At 34.4% G+C, this 14791-nt stretch overlaps 1 protein-coding gene across 2 annotated transcripts in view; it reads left to right on the top strand.

Annotated features, from left to right (window-relative positions):
• Positions 1–14791, top strand: part of LOC116342762 (zwei Ig domain protein zig-8-like) — a 70309-nt gene that overhangs the window by 36866 nt on the left and 18652 nt on the right. For both annotated transcript variants that reach the window (XM_031770495.1, XM_031770496.1), the window contains exon 2: positions 2412–3468. In XM_031770495.1, coding sequence (XP_031626355.1) covers positions 3396–3468 — 73 coding nt within the window. In that variant the 5' untranslated portion in view covers positions 2412–3395. The remainder of the gene's footprint in view (positions 1–2411; positions 3469–14791) is intronic.

Consider the following 14791-nt stretch of genomic DNA (forward strand, 5'->3'; position numbering starts at 1 on the left):
GTTGTCGTACAACAAAATAACTTTTTCATTTTCTACGCGAAATGTACGGCAGAGTGGTACATTGCAAAATTGTATCATATTCACCATCCGCGTACAGCTAAATGATGTCGGTACTTTCCGCTTACGTTTTCAAATTACGACCATATTTTGTAATTATAATAAACGTTTGTGTCGAGCAGCATTAAGCGAAGTGTTGTTATTGCCACAATGAGAAATGAAATTTTGCTCGGTGAAAAGAACTGCGCCGGAAATTGTTGCGAAAAATGTACAAAAAGAGCTCAACGATGAAAAGTGACGATGGTGTAAAGCTACATTTTCTCTCGTTTTCGACGATGATTCAGTTGTTCTGCTTGACTTTGCATCAATTTGAATTCCCTTTTTTGTCGACGTTGTTATCGGCCGCTTTCTGTCGTCGCTGTTGTCATCAACGACGACGATGTCATTGTGTTTTCTCGTTTCAATGTAAATTCATTAATTTTGAAGCTTATTAGGGCCAAATATGTTTCGTAACCATCAACCTAACTTAGGTGATAATAATGACAATGTAGTGCTTCATTTTGGATTTGGTTACTTTATGTAATGAATGTTGTGCGTGCACTTTAAGCGAATGAGTGGGAGAAGAAAAAAAAGAACTGGTATTCCGCATCTCATGCCACCGTTCCATCAGACCGTTTAGATTATAGAATGTGTGTAATAAGGCCATAATGTAATATTAAGCGACAGTTATAAATGAGCATTGTACATGACCACTTCGGAATATATACTATACGTATAAAATGTGTTCTATTAACTCTGTTGGATCTCAATTCTCGCTACATTGTAGCTTGCACTATCTTTCTTCCTTATTCTACCGTCGTGTGTTTTTAGTTTTTCATTCATTGTTGGCCTTGTTTTCCGTGATTATTTTCTGTTCATGCAGGCTAGCTATCTCAAGAATGTAGATTGTTTGGGTTTGTTCGTTTCTCGCCTCTTATCATTTTGTCTGTCATTCAGGTCGACACCGATAATGAAATGAGTATAAAAAAAACCATTTCGAAAATAAAATGCATGTAATCCTCAAACGGTTTATATCTAATTAAATTTGATTTGATTGTGCTGTCTATTTGCTGTATTGTATTTTGACCGGGTCTATTCTGCAACTGTAATGAGACCCATTCGAATCAACAATAATTTCTTTGTTCGTTTTCATTCATTCGTCGCACACACATTCACATTCTTTATATTCATTCCATTCAAGCTAGACACAAAAAAGTAGAATGAATGTCGGACGACTTTAAGTGTCCGGTATGATGTAATTGCAGACTGGCTTGAACAATTGATATAGCAATAATTATAATTCGAAGCAATTTGTAGTCTGCGCTGTCACCAAGAGAAACAAATAATAGACCATCTGAATAATTGGCCACATTTTTTATTGTCATGAAAATTCAATGAAATTCACCTTTTACGATCAAAACGATGATTACTTTGTATTGATTTACTGGCATTTGAGTTCGTATCCTTGTATCACATATATACATAATTGTTGAAAAGCTTGAAAAATTGATTGCATCACGTGGCATTTTTCTCTCATACAGAAAATTTAAATCCACTCAGATGTAGATTTGATTTATCTTGAAACATCATTACATATTTCGAATGCAAAAATTATTTGTTTTTATTTAATTATTGAGTCGAATAACGGTGATTATAAGATCTACCATATATATTTTTTATTGAGCTCAATAAAAAAAGCTTGATGTATGAGAAACGGCCTCGTTTTTAATGTAGAAAACACGTGACAGTAAAGAATTTCGTCTGGTCCGCCTCTGACCTTTACAATAACATTTTAAATATGAAAAAGCTAAATCTATCGGTTAAAGTTTGGTGGATTTAATTAAACATCCATCGAAATTGCATTGAAAGAAAACGAGTTAAGCTTAAGGTCATTCGAAAATTTCATTTCACTTTAGAAATGGAATTCCCCTGCTCACAAAAAAAAAAATCAAACACATGATTAATAATTGAAACTTAAGCTTGTTTCAATATACATTTGCTACAATCTACCGATTTCAATTGCAATTGAACCTTTTCTCGTTAACCTGGCTGGCAATCGAATCTATTGGGACACATGAATTCAAAATGAATTGTGCATTGGCTGTGATTTTCGAAGGTTCGAATCGATAAGCATATATACATCTGTACATGAAATTGTATGGAAAAGTCGTGTTTGAGTGTAAAAGATTATTATTGATTTGACTTTTGGCGATATCGAATAAAAACCGAGAACATTTATTTTTCTTCTTTTTTCTTTTGTTCTTTCCAAAAATAAATAGCAAAGTACTCATTGAGCAGAAGTGAATGATGTGCTCTGTGAAATAAGAGAAATAAAAGTTATACAATTACTTACATTCGATTTATTTTTGTTGCAGGTCACATTCCCGAGAGAGTGAATTGCTGTCGTCGATTGTATAGCATTGGTGCGTCAAAACGTCTGTAACATAAAGCTAAAACTGTTGGATTCCCGTTCCGTTTGTTCATCACGAAATCGAAAAATATTTACATTTCATCGCAACCAAATGATTGGATGAGAATAATTTCAATTTAGACGAATAATAAACGCAAACAAAAATCTTCTGTCAACACAAGAGAACCGGAAACATGCTTCATTTATTATTCTTATTTGAATCGACAATTTCCGAAAGCCATTCGATTCCATTTGAAATTGAACCACCAGAAATTTCAACGCACTCAAAATCAGCATCAACAACAGCAACAATATTTGTTGATACAGCCAAAACTTTTGCCACATTAAATGCTGCCAATCGAATTTATCCATCGAACAACATCGACGCAGTCAAAGTAAATTCTGTATAAATTACATTTAACGTAAAAGACAAATAAAAATCAAGGCAAAACAAACATAAAAACAAAATTCAATCTATACTTTGCTAACCGCGCTAACCATAATCCAAACGTTATAGCAACGCATAGAACTGAATCGAAACACATTCTTAGAATAAATACTCTCGCGATCTGAATGTCTAGTAATGAATGACACAGTAAATTAATATAAGCCAAGCTAAACTACTCTAATTACATTTAAAAAAAACACACATAATTAAATACATAAATATACATACAAATATTGCAATCATATAAAATTTTATGTAAACATTTTTTCGCGCTTAAATTAAATGTTTTCATGTGACTAATGTGTAAATGTGTGTTTAAACATCCATATTGAATGTGATAGAAATAATCGTTTAGCTTATTGAATAAGACTAGAGCCAATCATTTTAATCACATACATTTTAAAGTTTTAAAAAAACCATCGAATCGGTTACATTTCACGGAAAGTCCAACAATTTTAAAGAGAAAAATTCAACTCAAGACGCTTACGTCACGATTTTAGGATGGCGATTTCGGTGCGCACTAACGTTATATTCACATTATCGGTTTTAATTTTATGCGGAACGTATTACTTTGGTAAGTAAAATTCCATTATCGTTATTTTTCCCACTGTGTACCAAGAAAAAAAAATTGTGTATGTTTTCTCAGGACGGTATACCTCTTGTGTTATGAAAAGCAAATATTTTTGAAAAACGGCTGTGGTATGGAAGTAAGAATGGTTGCGGGATATTCCCAATGGAGTCATTCGTCCATGACCTTTTCCAACGTTATACGGCGAAATGTATTTCTGTGTGTCACATTGGATCGATTCTAAATAGATTACGTCAATGCGAGACTCCCTTTAGTCATCATTGTCATTCGATGCAAGATTTTGCGTTCGTATAATTTCAAGTCCCAAATGTCATCGAAACGCTACGAAATCCAAAATCCATTCATCTGCACTTGAAATTTCTTATTGTTTTGTGTAAATCTGGTTCATGTTCTCAATTTGATACAATTATTTCGATATAAAACTGTCATAATACTTGATTTGGATGAAAGTTGTTATGTATGAATGCAGCAACAGTAGCAGTAACATCGCCAACAATGCTTGAGAAGGATAGAAAAGTAAATGAGATGGTATTACGTTTAAAGTGCTTTTTGAACGTTTGAAAATTCTCCAGCTGTCACTTAAAAAAGTCAAAAATCACACTTTCTTCTCTATCTTCGTGTTCTCTTCAGCTGATTATAAAGTATCTTCGCTTCTTGGTTTTAATGAGTTTTTAGCAATTAAACTCATGGAATAGCATTTACAGAAAAGCGCTCGTGCGAAAAACCCTCTCATTCAACGTGACAATGGAAACAACACACAGAGAGTGATACACAGATTTGTGCAAGTGAAAATGACAAAAGCAAGCGCAACACACACTTTCGGTCGTTTGGAAAAATGAGCGCACGGTCGCACATAAATGCGTTGATGAAAAATCAACGGTGGTGGCTGATGAACAAAAACTTGGCACATCTGTTTAAGAGATGCCAAATTATGCATCTCCGTTACATATAGCACACAAACCCCGATTCAACTATCATTTCTCATTTCTTGCCTGATGCCATTTACACCGCAAATTTAACGGTGCTCCAATTTCCCGTTGTTGTTTTCTTTCATTCTTCGGAAAGCACATGAAAGTAGAAAGTGTTGCTACTTTCATAATATATACTTATGTTTTTCGTTTCCAACACAATATGAAATTTTCAGAATATCATATTAAAGACGCTCTTCGAGATTTACATTGAATGTTGGAGCTGATGTTGAGCCGTTCGCCGTTCGCCGTGGTTTTTTATTAAACCAACCATAACAGTTATTTGGTTAATGTACGTCACCAACAGCGTCAAAAATGCTAACCACATCATAGAAATATGAACCATTCTTCTTTACCGCAACATGCAATTATAGAAAGGCCGCAGAAAAAACACCAACACATAACGAACACATAAAAGCTTAAATTCTTGTTTAGATTGTCATCGTAAGAAATTGTTTACAAAGTCTTTTTCTTCAAAATAGATAGAAAATACGCATCGTACTACGATCCAGACAATTCTGGGGGAGAAAGTAAGACGGTTCATTGCGGTGAGCTACTGTGGGCGAAAAGCTCGGATAATTATAAATGAAACGGGCAGATGAAAAGAGAAAAAAAAAAACAAAAAAATGTTGAATGCGATTCAAGTTGTTTTCCTTTTGTGTGCTCGCTTCCTTTCATTCACGTATTCAGCTCAAAATTTGTTTTACAACCAAACTGTTGTGCAAATAATAGTACACGTCCAAAATGCTATATGAATAGGATGAATCCAATCATCCTTTTTCAATGTGAAATAAATTCGGTCCAATTTCATCTAAATAAATATATCATAAAATCGCAAAATAAAGCTGTTATACCAAGTTACCGGGGACAGACTCTCTTTCGATATATTTATCGCAACATTTAGTTCAAGTTGTGGTAATCTGTACCCAACAGAGTGGTGCAGCAGAGATTTGTATTTTCCAAAAAAATAAGAAAATGGAAAAAGAAACTGAAGTTTTTTTCATTATTTGGTCTACCCTAACGATTTCAACATTCAAAATGATAACACGTCCACATCACAAAAAAAGCTTTGGTTCATTATTTATTTTTTGTTTCCTTTCCGTGCAAATACGCACACAGCATGTATATGTCAACGGTTGAAGATTCATATAATTGTGCTGACGCCGTTGAGAAAGAGATTTGTTTGAATTGAAAGTCTTTTTTTCCCACAGAGACATTTGTTTCTTTTGCATTCTGCATTCGGCATTTAGCATTGTTTGGCTGGTGACAGGCCCAACTGAGCAATGATTGAATGCTTTTTGTCATTTGTTCACATTGACAAATGAGAGCAGATATGTTCTAAGCACAACCGAAAGTGACACACAACAAACAAAAAGAACTGCTTCCACTGAATAATTAAAACTTTGCCGCATTATTGCGAATGGCATCAACCTAAAAAAAAACCACTGAAAAACCATAGTTTTTTTTTTCTCTTTAATGCGCGCTGCTGTTGTCTTTTCGCCAATTTTCTAAATGTACATTTCGAAACGACGGCTGTTTCATTTGAAATTTAATGCGGCCACCACAAATATGATCTCATCCTTTTTTTCGTGTCGCATTTGATTTTTTCTTTCTACATAAAACATATTGTGAGATGTTCACAATGCGAACCGTGTGGTTGGTGTCGTTACCGGTGGCATTATTCAAAGTGCTTGTGAACAGGAAAAAAAAGTCAAGTGAAGTTAAGCCATTATCACACATTAAAAATCAGAAAATGATTTGACATGAAGATTTGAAACGTAAAAGGGAGCGCATGTCAAGCGTGCACAATATAAAACACGTTGACTGGGATTATGTTACCACACAACGTAATCAGGCTAAAATATTTTCATCGAAATATTATGCAATCCAACAACTAGCATGAAAAACAACAACTGGAAATGAACATGAACAATTTTTCTTTGTTCCGTTTACGCCATACTTTCATTTCGTTGTAGATTATTATGGTTGACGGTCATATCGTTCGCGTTTTATTTTTGTTCGCATTCAATTTTGCGTTGACACTCAGTTTTTATCGAAAGCGATCCGGTATACGAACCAAAACGTGAAAATGTTGATTTTTCAGTTTTTGTCAGAAGAAAACAACAACACACAATACGGCTAACGGCATTAAATATGCACGAGAGACTGTGGAATCAACCAACTGAATTGTTAGTTGTTGGAGCCTTTTTTTGCCCACATTAATGGGCACAAATGCAATGAGACTGAATACATGCAAATGTATACATATACATAACGTAAACAATGACAAACAAGAGTTAACTGACAAATACAACAACAACAAAAAAATGGATTCGCTCTTTTTCTGTTGGCAGCTGCTTTAAGAAAATTATGAACAACTCAAAACCGCCGCTAACAGCAGACGCAACAACAACAACAATGTCACATTGGCAATAATAATAATAAACAAAAAGGCATCAAAAGGGAAAAAAAGCATAAAGCTATGTTTCACATAAACAATGTGAACGACGAAAAATTGTTACAAATTTATGGCGTAGATTTTCAATAAATTTTTTGCTTCGTTACGCCCGCGTCTCTTTCGCTCTGTGTGACTCTTCGTATGTGTCAGAGACAGGCAGAGAGAGAGAGAGAGAGAGAGAGAGAGAGAGAGGCACGTAAATGGTACTGTATTTCATTTTATTTTGAATGAATTAAATATGTCTCAACATTTCGTGACGCAGCTGAAATACGCTAAAGTTTTTACCGACGATGAAACAGAATTTTGCCGGTGCATATTTAATACATTAGACGATCACAAATGTCTGTTTGTTGGAAGCGTTGCCTTGGAAAATTATGTGGCAAATGAGTGAAAATCATATATGCAAACAAGACGAGAAATTCTCACACGAAACTTTTATTTCGAATTATACTATTGCGACTGTTTATGTATTTAAAATTTATATATACATACATATATTCCGGCTGACGCGTACACCATACCGCACAATATACTGTCACATTTAGTTTGTAAAGATACCAATTTATGTTGTGCACGCGAATTTCATTTCACGGCCTAATGATTTCAATGAGACCGAACATTTTAATTTGCTGCGCGCATAAAACCATCTTCTTCAAAATGAAATTGGCAAAAATTGGTTGTGCTAATTAAAGACTCGTTCCCTCTGAAATTGACTTTGCGTTGAGTGCGTTTTTAGGGGTGGGCGTAAGTATGATGTACATTAGTATGTACAGTTTTTGTGTATAAAGCAAATGCATGGAATTAATTTTAAATCGTTTTCGAACGCAAGAAAATCCCATTCATTTTATTTGAATTGAAAACTTTTTGATTGTTATGCAAACGAGCTTTGCTTCCATCTCCGAATTTATTAAGAAATCCATCGTAAATGTTGTCGCTTCAAATTGAATTTTCATTCAATTTTTATTGATGTTAGCGTATTGAAAAATAATCAAGAATAGTAATCGTTCTCGTCATTGACATTTTCGTCAGCTAAAGATTATATTCAAACCCAATGGTTTGAGAATCTTGCTCACGTTCGGCTTATTGTCTTAATCAATTTTCAAGTGGCGTTCGTCGATTCCACTTTTCCATTGTTGACAGCACATTTCAAAATCAATTAATTTGACGTACTTTATTTTTAGTTTTTGGCAAAGCTGATCAAAATGATGTGATATTTTAATAAGATATACAGTCCTTTCGATTTAATCCAATTTTCGTTGGTAGCAAAGTTTTTACACAATTGCCTGTGTGTTTGTGAGCATGTCATAATGTAAATGGCATTCTGCAGCGAAGTAAAACTATTCAAAGAATTTCTTGCAGAATATGGTAAACCAAGCGCAAAATTCCATCGAATAAATTGTGTTAAATACGTGCTATTTGCTATCTCAAGATTGTTACACGCCCGTTCCACTACTACTATCGTTATTCGATTGTCACACATAAAATTGTGTTCAGTATATGCATTCGGTCTTTCGGTGAGTTTGCAGAAAGTACAAATTGCGTCCGTTTTCATTCATTTTCCTTCGAAAGAGAGAGCATAACAATCTCATTTAAAAACATTACTTTTCCACAGACGATTTTTCTTGTGCGACAATGTGCGAGTACAAGAGTATGTGTTCTGTGCTCTTGTGCAGTGCATAAATAACGAAGCAAATAACCTAATGTAATTTAGAGAATGAAGAGCATATAAAATGCAAACAACAATAACGATAATAATGAGAATATATACGAACATAATGGGGAACGAACTGAACCGAGTCTTTACTTTTGTACGGAGTCCGCTCTATAACGTGTCGCACACACACACACATACACTTTCTCTATTTGGTTTTCTTTCGTTTGTTTGTCAACGGCGTCTTTTTCATCGTCACAACCATAATTTAGCTCAAAGAGACAAAACAAACAAAACCATGTCCATATCGAAATAATAGTGTTTTCTAAAGAGCAAACATAAAATTATACAAACACAAACGGAGCAAAATTCATCTTTATTGACTTCGTTTAAATAACTTGGGCTGAATTTCCTTTGCTATTGAGCATATCTCGTTTAACGTGCAAAGTTAAAAGCAATAAGACGTACAGTATCACTCAGCGATGTTAAATCTAAACGCAAGCAAAATGTGAATCTATATCTCCAATTTTTCTATCAAAATTACGCGAAAAGAAATGCGAATAGGAGAGGCGATGAAGGACGAAATGGATGTGCGTTTGAGAGAAAGAGGCAGAGAGGTATACAGAGTAAAAGTGTCTTGTCGTCAATTGGTTTTTGCTTCGGTTATCGTCTTCGTTTGCCACATTCATTTGTGCTTGCAATTTTTACGCTTATTTATGCCATTTCCAATCGATATCACAAATCGAGAACGAAAAAGAAAACAAATCAGTAGCTCTGATCATCGTTGGCACAAAGTGGCAACTTTTTCTCTTAAAATGCTTCATCAATGCCTCGCAATAGTCTGGTTATTTTAACGCGCACCACATACCATCACAGAGAGAGTGAGATTATTCCAATTTTTCTCATCTGCTCCTTTATTTTCCAGTTTGTTGCATATTATCGCATACAATTTTATGTACTCCGATCAAGTCATATCGAAAACTGTCGTTTGCTATCTCTATCGATATGGGTTTTTGCGAAAAAGTTTAGTCGTTGTGGCAGTGACTTGTGCATAAATTCCATATACGCATTCTAGCAACAATACGTGCAAATTTCGACAATGTTTTCAACGGTTGTTTGTACAATAGAACATATCTCAATCAATTCATGTGTCGCAAGTCTTTATTGGCTACGAGTTTATGGATTGGTTTTTCATCCTATGTGTGTGAGTATTTATTTTCTTCAGAAAAGTGTGCTTGTCACTTACTCCGTCCAAAGCCAAAACCATGACTTGTTCAAGCAAGCGAGTTTTCCCCTTTTCTCACTCTCTTCAGCATTTTTTTTTTCTGTCTTCGTCGTCTTTGCCATTGTAGCGCACTCAACTCCGATTATTTTGTTGATGTTGCGTGCTCGATCGATAATTGAATTGACAGTTTTGCATCGTTCGTTGTACATAGTTACGTCGTCGTTTTGTGTTTGCGAAAAATGTGCTCGCATTTATTTATAATGCTTAATCAGTGTTGGATCTAATATTTTTATATATATATGTATACATTGTATATGTTCAACATGTTCAGCTCGTTTTATGCAGCATGCCACCAACCGAAAATTCTATAGATACATATTATGATGGTGCAGCTTAACGCTTATAAAGCGTTCAACGGAGCGACGGTTTACTAAGAATTCCGTCGAAAATGCATGGGAAAAATAAACTAACAAGAAATAAATGAATGAAGCTCTTTGATTTTGATGAAGAGCACTGCTCCCACAACTTGATGAAATATTCTCTCTTTTTTCTCTCTCTTTCTGTATCTTTTTATCCCATTCTCGATTCGTTCCCTTTGCGCGCACATCCCAATTGCTGTTGTATCGCAAAGCCATTTATTTCATATATTTTCATTACGAAAACACATTCATATATTATTATTAGAGAGACGAAAGATGAAACGACCGCTTTTATCTCGTCGCATACAGAATGAAACGAGTAGTTCGCGCGCGCAAGCAATAGCTAAATATTAACTATGAAAGTGGCACAAGCATACAAACCTTTACACGCACACACAAAACCATATAACAATCAAAGAAAATGGAGAAAATTTGAAAAGCACTTGATAAAGATGAATACGATGTTTCGCTTTCAACTCCAGTGACTGTTGCTTTTTGCACTCAACTGTTTTCACATGTTTCTTTTTATTCTCTCTCTTTCTCTGGTTATATTTTCGTGGTGCAATGACTCGACTGCTTTCAACAGCTAAAGTTGGCAGTTGAATCTCTTTGACTGGCGATAGATTTCGAGCGATTTTCTCTGCAGTTCAAGCTTTTTCCCATTTGTTTTATCAAAAGATCGAGAGTCGAAACATAATTTAATGTTAACAAAATGAAGAAGAAAAAAATTTGAAGTGAAGAGAATAAGAGCGAGATACGAGCTATAAAACAAAACGTGAATCCCTTTGATATAATAATGCCAAAAGGCAGGGACTATTCCTCATCACCAAACGAGAACCAAAGTGAACGAGTCCAATGAAGGGCATAATATATTTACTCGAAAAAGCAGTGTTTGAACATTTGCTAGTCAATATTTCTTTCCAAAATCAGTCCCTGTGCAAAAGTGATGCTTGTTTCGCATTGTATCGCTTGTCTGTCGAGATACTTGAACCATTTGCACATTACAACAGCATTTAAATTGATTGCATTAGGATTCGATTTATCTTCATAAAATTTCACATTTTGTTTTTAGTAAATAATCGAAAGAGAAAGAACCCGATTCCAATTTGAAACTGACACATTATATCGCGTTTGAATGGATTTTCAGTCCGTTGGCATAATTTTTGATCAACCACTTTACATGCACATTTATTTTACCACTTATGTTCAGTAGTTTCTTCTTTTTAAATAATGCCTATGCATTTTCCAGCTCATGAACAACATAATAAAAAATGAATTGGAATATGGCACCATAATTTTTCTTGTGTCAGTATCCATTCCAGGCGCCATGTTGTCTCAGTTAATATCGAATTTTTGTTTAACCATGATAAAACATTCATTTGATGAATGGAAACGGCCAGATTCTATCGTTTTGACATAATTTCATTTTCACTCTGACAGATTTGCAGTCCGCTTTGTTCATGTACAACAACTCTTGTTGCGATTACTTTTTTTCTCATTTTGTTTTGCTTCAATCAATACGACACCAAACTTCTTTTTTTTGGTTTGGACAGTGACAAAAGCATGTGCAAAAATATTTGTAATTTTATTTCTCGCCTTATCTTTTGAGCGTGTCTTGTTTATTTTCTCCCAATTCTATTTATGATGAATGATCATGAATCATTCACAAGGAAATTGTAATTTTGATTAAATATATTTTTAGTAACGGAAGCGTTCATACACATCGTTTTGAGCATCGTCGTTCTTATGTAACGTTGAACAAAACCTACACTCAACTTGTTCACCATCCAATTACAAAATTATATTGAATATGATGCACGTCCATTCAATCATTGTGCTAATATGCTGAACTGGTACCGCTGATGCTATTGCTGTTGATGTTTTCAATTTCTTTCATTCTGTTTCATATTCGCTTTCTTATGTCCGTATAATTCCCAAAGGCGATACCATACCCGAATTGAATAACAAATAGAAACAAGAAAAAATGGAATCATTTTCACCGGAAATTGAAATGCCATGAAAGTATTACATCGATTATAGTGTGTCGTCGAAAACAACTGATATTTCCCAGTTTGTCATTGATTAATACTTAAGTTAGCATTCTTCGATTTGTAATTCAATTGAATTCTTAAAGAAGAACTGTCCATATTAAATTGCATTTAATTTATACGATCGAATCGATTTTACAAACAAATACACTTGCCATAAAATAAGTTGATTGCTGTTCGAATGAACGTCGTATCAAATGGGAAACTAGCACAATTGTTTTTTAATCAAATCCACTAAACTGCCATATTTGCATTACACTTGTCATCAGTCGACACATGGATCTTTATGATATACTAAACCTGTATTATGTTTCGATTTCTCTCGTAAATGGCAACAATGTAATAAGCAATATCTGACATTTGGTCACCCACTTTCAATGAGTAATAGAAAAAAGCAGTGTATTGCTCGGCGCTGCTGCCATCCACAGCATATTAAAATATCTTGCTGAGAATGGGTCGTCCGTCGCATGCGAATGTACGTAGCAGTTTATACATCACAGCGAACAAGAATGCATGCATTGTTCTCTTCACGATTATGTGACTTAAAACATTCAAACGATTGTATAGAGAACAATGCATGTATTGTTGTTCGCTGTGATGTAAAAACAGCTACGTACCTTCGCATGCGACGGACGACGCATTCTCAGCAAGATATTTTAATATGCTGTGAATGGCAGCAACGCTGAGCAAAACTCTGGAAAAAAAGTTCTCATTTTATATGGAAAATTTTCTTGGAAAAAAAATAATTACACACAAGTTTAGTTATATCACTCTGTTTTTTTTGTATAGCCTCACAAGTAACGATTTCTTCAAATTTTGAATTATAAAAGCATATTTGAGCTGAAGTATCATGGTGAAATGTCCGAAATTGATTAAAAATGTATAGCAGCTAAAAGCTGGTGCTATCATGGTGGTGTTGTTGGACTACTCAAATTTTAATTAATTATTGATAAGTGTATTTTACACAATTTGAAAGCAAAATGTTCGATTTACCATGATCAATTTTATTGTGTATTATATGTGCATTAAATAGTTTACACCAACAATTCATAGCTGCTGAAATTAAATAGTTTATTCTAAACAAATTAAAAATACCTCAATGCCGTTAAACGAGTCAGCTATTGTGAGTGAAACGAGTTTTACATACATAAAACCGATATCTTTTTGGTTCAACGAGTTTTAATTGAAAACGGGCTTATTATCAAAATTGAATAAAATGCTTCGGCGGTAATAAATTATGCTGGCGAATGTAAAAAATTTAAAATTACTAATCAATTATTCAGCCAAATGTTCTGTGTGAGTGGGATTAACACGTTTCAATTTGTCTGTTATATTATCGATTTGATGCAGCAACCCACGCTCCATTCATAATGCAAGCGCATTCAAATGTGAAAAGAGATTTGCAAAAGTAAAAGAGAGAGAGAGAAATTGTAATGGCCAATAAAATTTCAACGGATAAAATTAAATGGGATAAAATGTGAACCGGAAAACGGCTAATGGTAAATTTATTGTTTCAAAGTTAAAGTCATTCACTTGGAAAAATAAACTTTCGACAATGTTTTATGAACGCCCGCCAATTTTAAGATTGTATTTTATTTACAAAACATGTTGTGTTTTAAATGCCCACTTTCGGCAAAGCGATAACTCGACAGAACGCCGTAATTTGTTTTGGCTTTCAATGAAGAAGTTTATTGATGTGGATGTAAGAAGGCGTTTTGTTTGTGCGCTAATTTATCAATTTTCGACATTGTAATTCGTTGTATAAATTAATTGAGTGTGTAATACCCGCTAGAATCGTCGACATTGCTTGAATTATGTTTGCTTTATCGTGTGGCCACATTTTTTGACGATCTTCCAAAATCCATTGAAATACGACACATACTGCTAATGGTTTTCATCGTTCATTGACAGCCCATAAATTAAGGAGGACCAATAACCGAGACACTTTCACATTTGTGTGTGTGTGTGTACATACGCATTTCTCCAAAGATGAACGATTAATTATATTCTTTATCAGAACTCCCATCCTATGCGACCACTGAACAGCACCTTACTTGGTGTTTTTTTTCCTGGTCCTATCCACTATCAATCGTTTATCGTAAATCGAGGAACACCAACGCAAAAGGATCATTTCTTTAAATGCGAGAAAAGCCACGTACGTCGTAGTTTGTACGTCTGTTGCCTGATGCATCTCAATTACTCTATTATTTTCCCATTAATCAATTAATGGTGAGGACGTAATTACATTTCAAACACTATAATTATCACACAATCGACTGATTGACTAGAACCCACCATCGTTTTCGATTACATGGCAAACACAAATCAGCTTGGGGTACAGTCAATACATGAACAAAAATTACCAAGCTAAATGGCATTTACATAACATGCTAGAGACATTTTCTTTTATCGCAAGGTTTGTGCATTTCATTTGATGATGATTTGTCTTATGCATTCTATATATTAGAAATTTTATTGGGACATAAATAGACGCAGGATAAAAAGTTTAGCACATACGATTCGCATTCGTTTGACCGTA

The sequence above is a fragment of the Contarinia nasturtii genome, unplaced genomic scaffold (assembly GCF_009176525.2).
Source record: "Contarinia nasturtii isolate CC-2019 unplaced genomic scaffold, AAFC_CNas_1.1 Cnas_scaffold_928, whole genome shotgun sequence".
NCBI classification, from domain to species: domain Eukaryota; kingdom Metazoa; phylum Arthropoda; class Insecta; order Diptera; family Cecidomyiidae; genus Contarinia; species Contarinia nasturtii.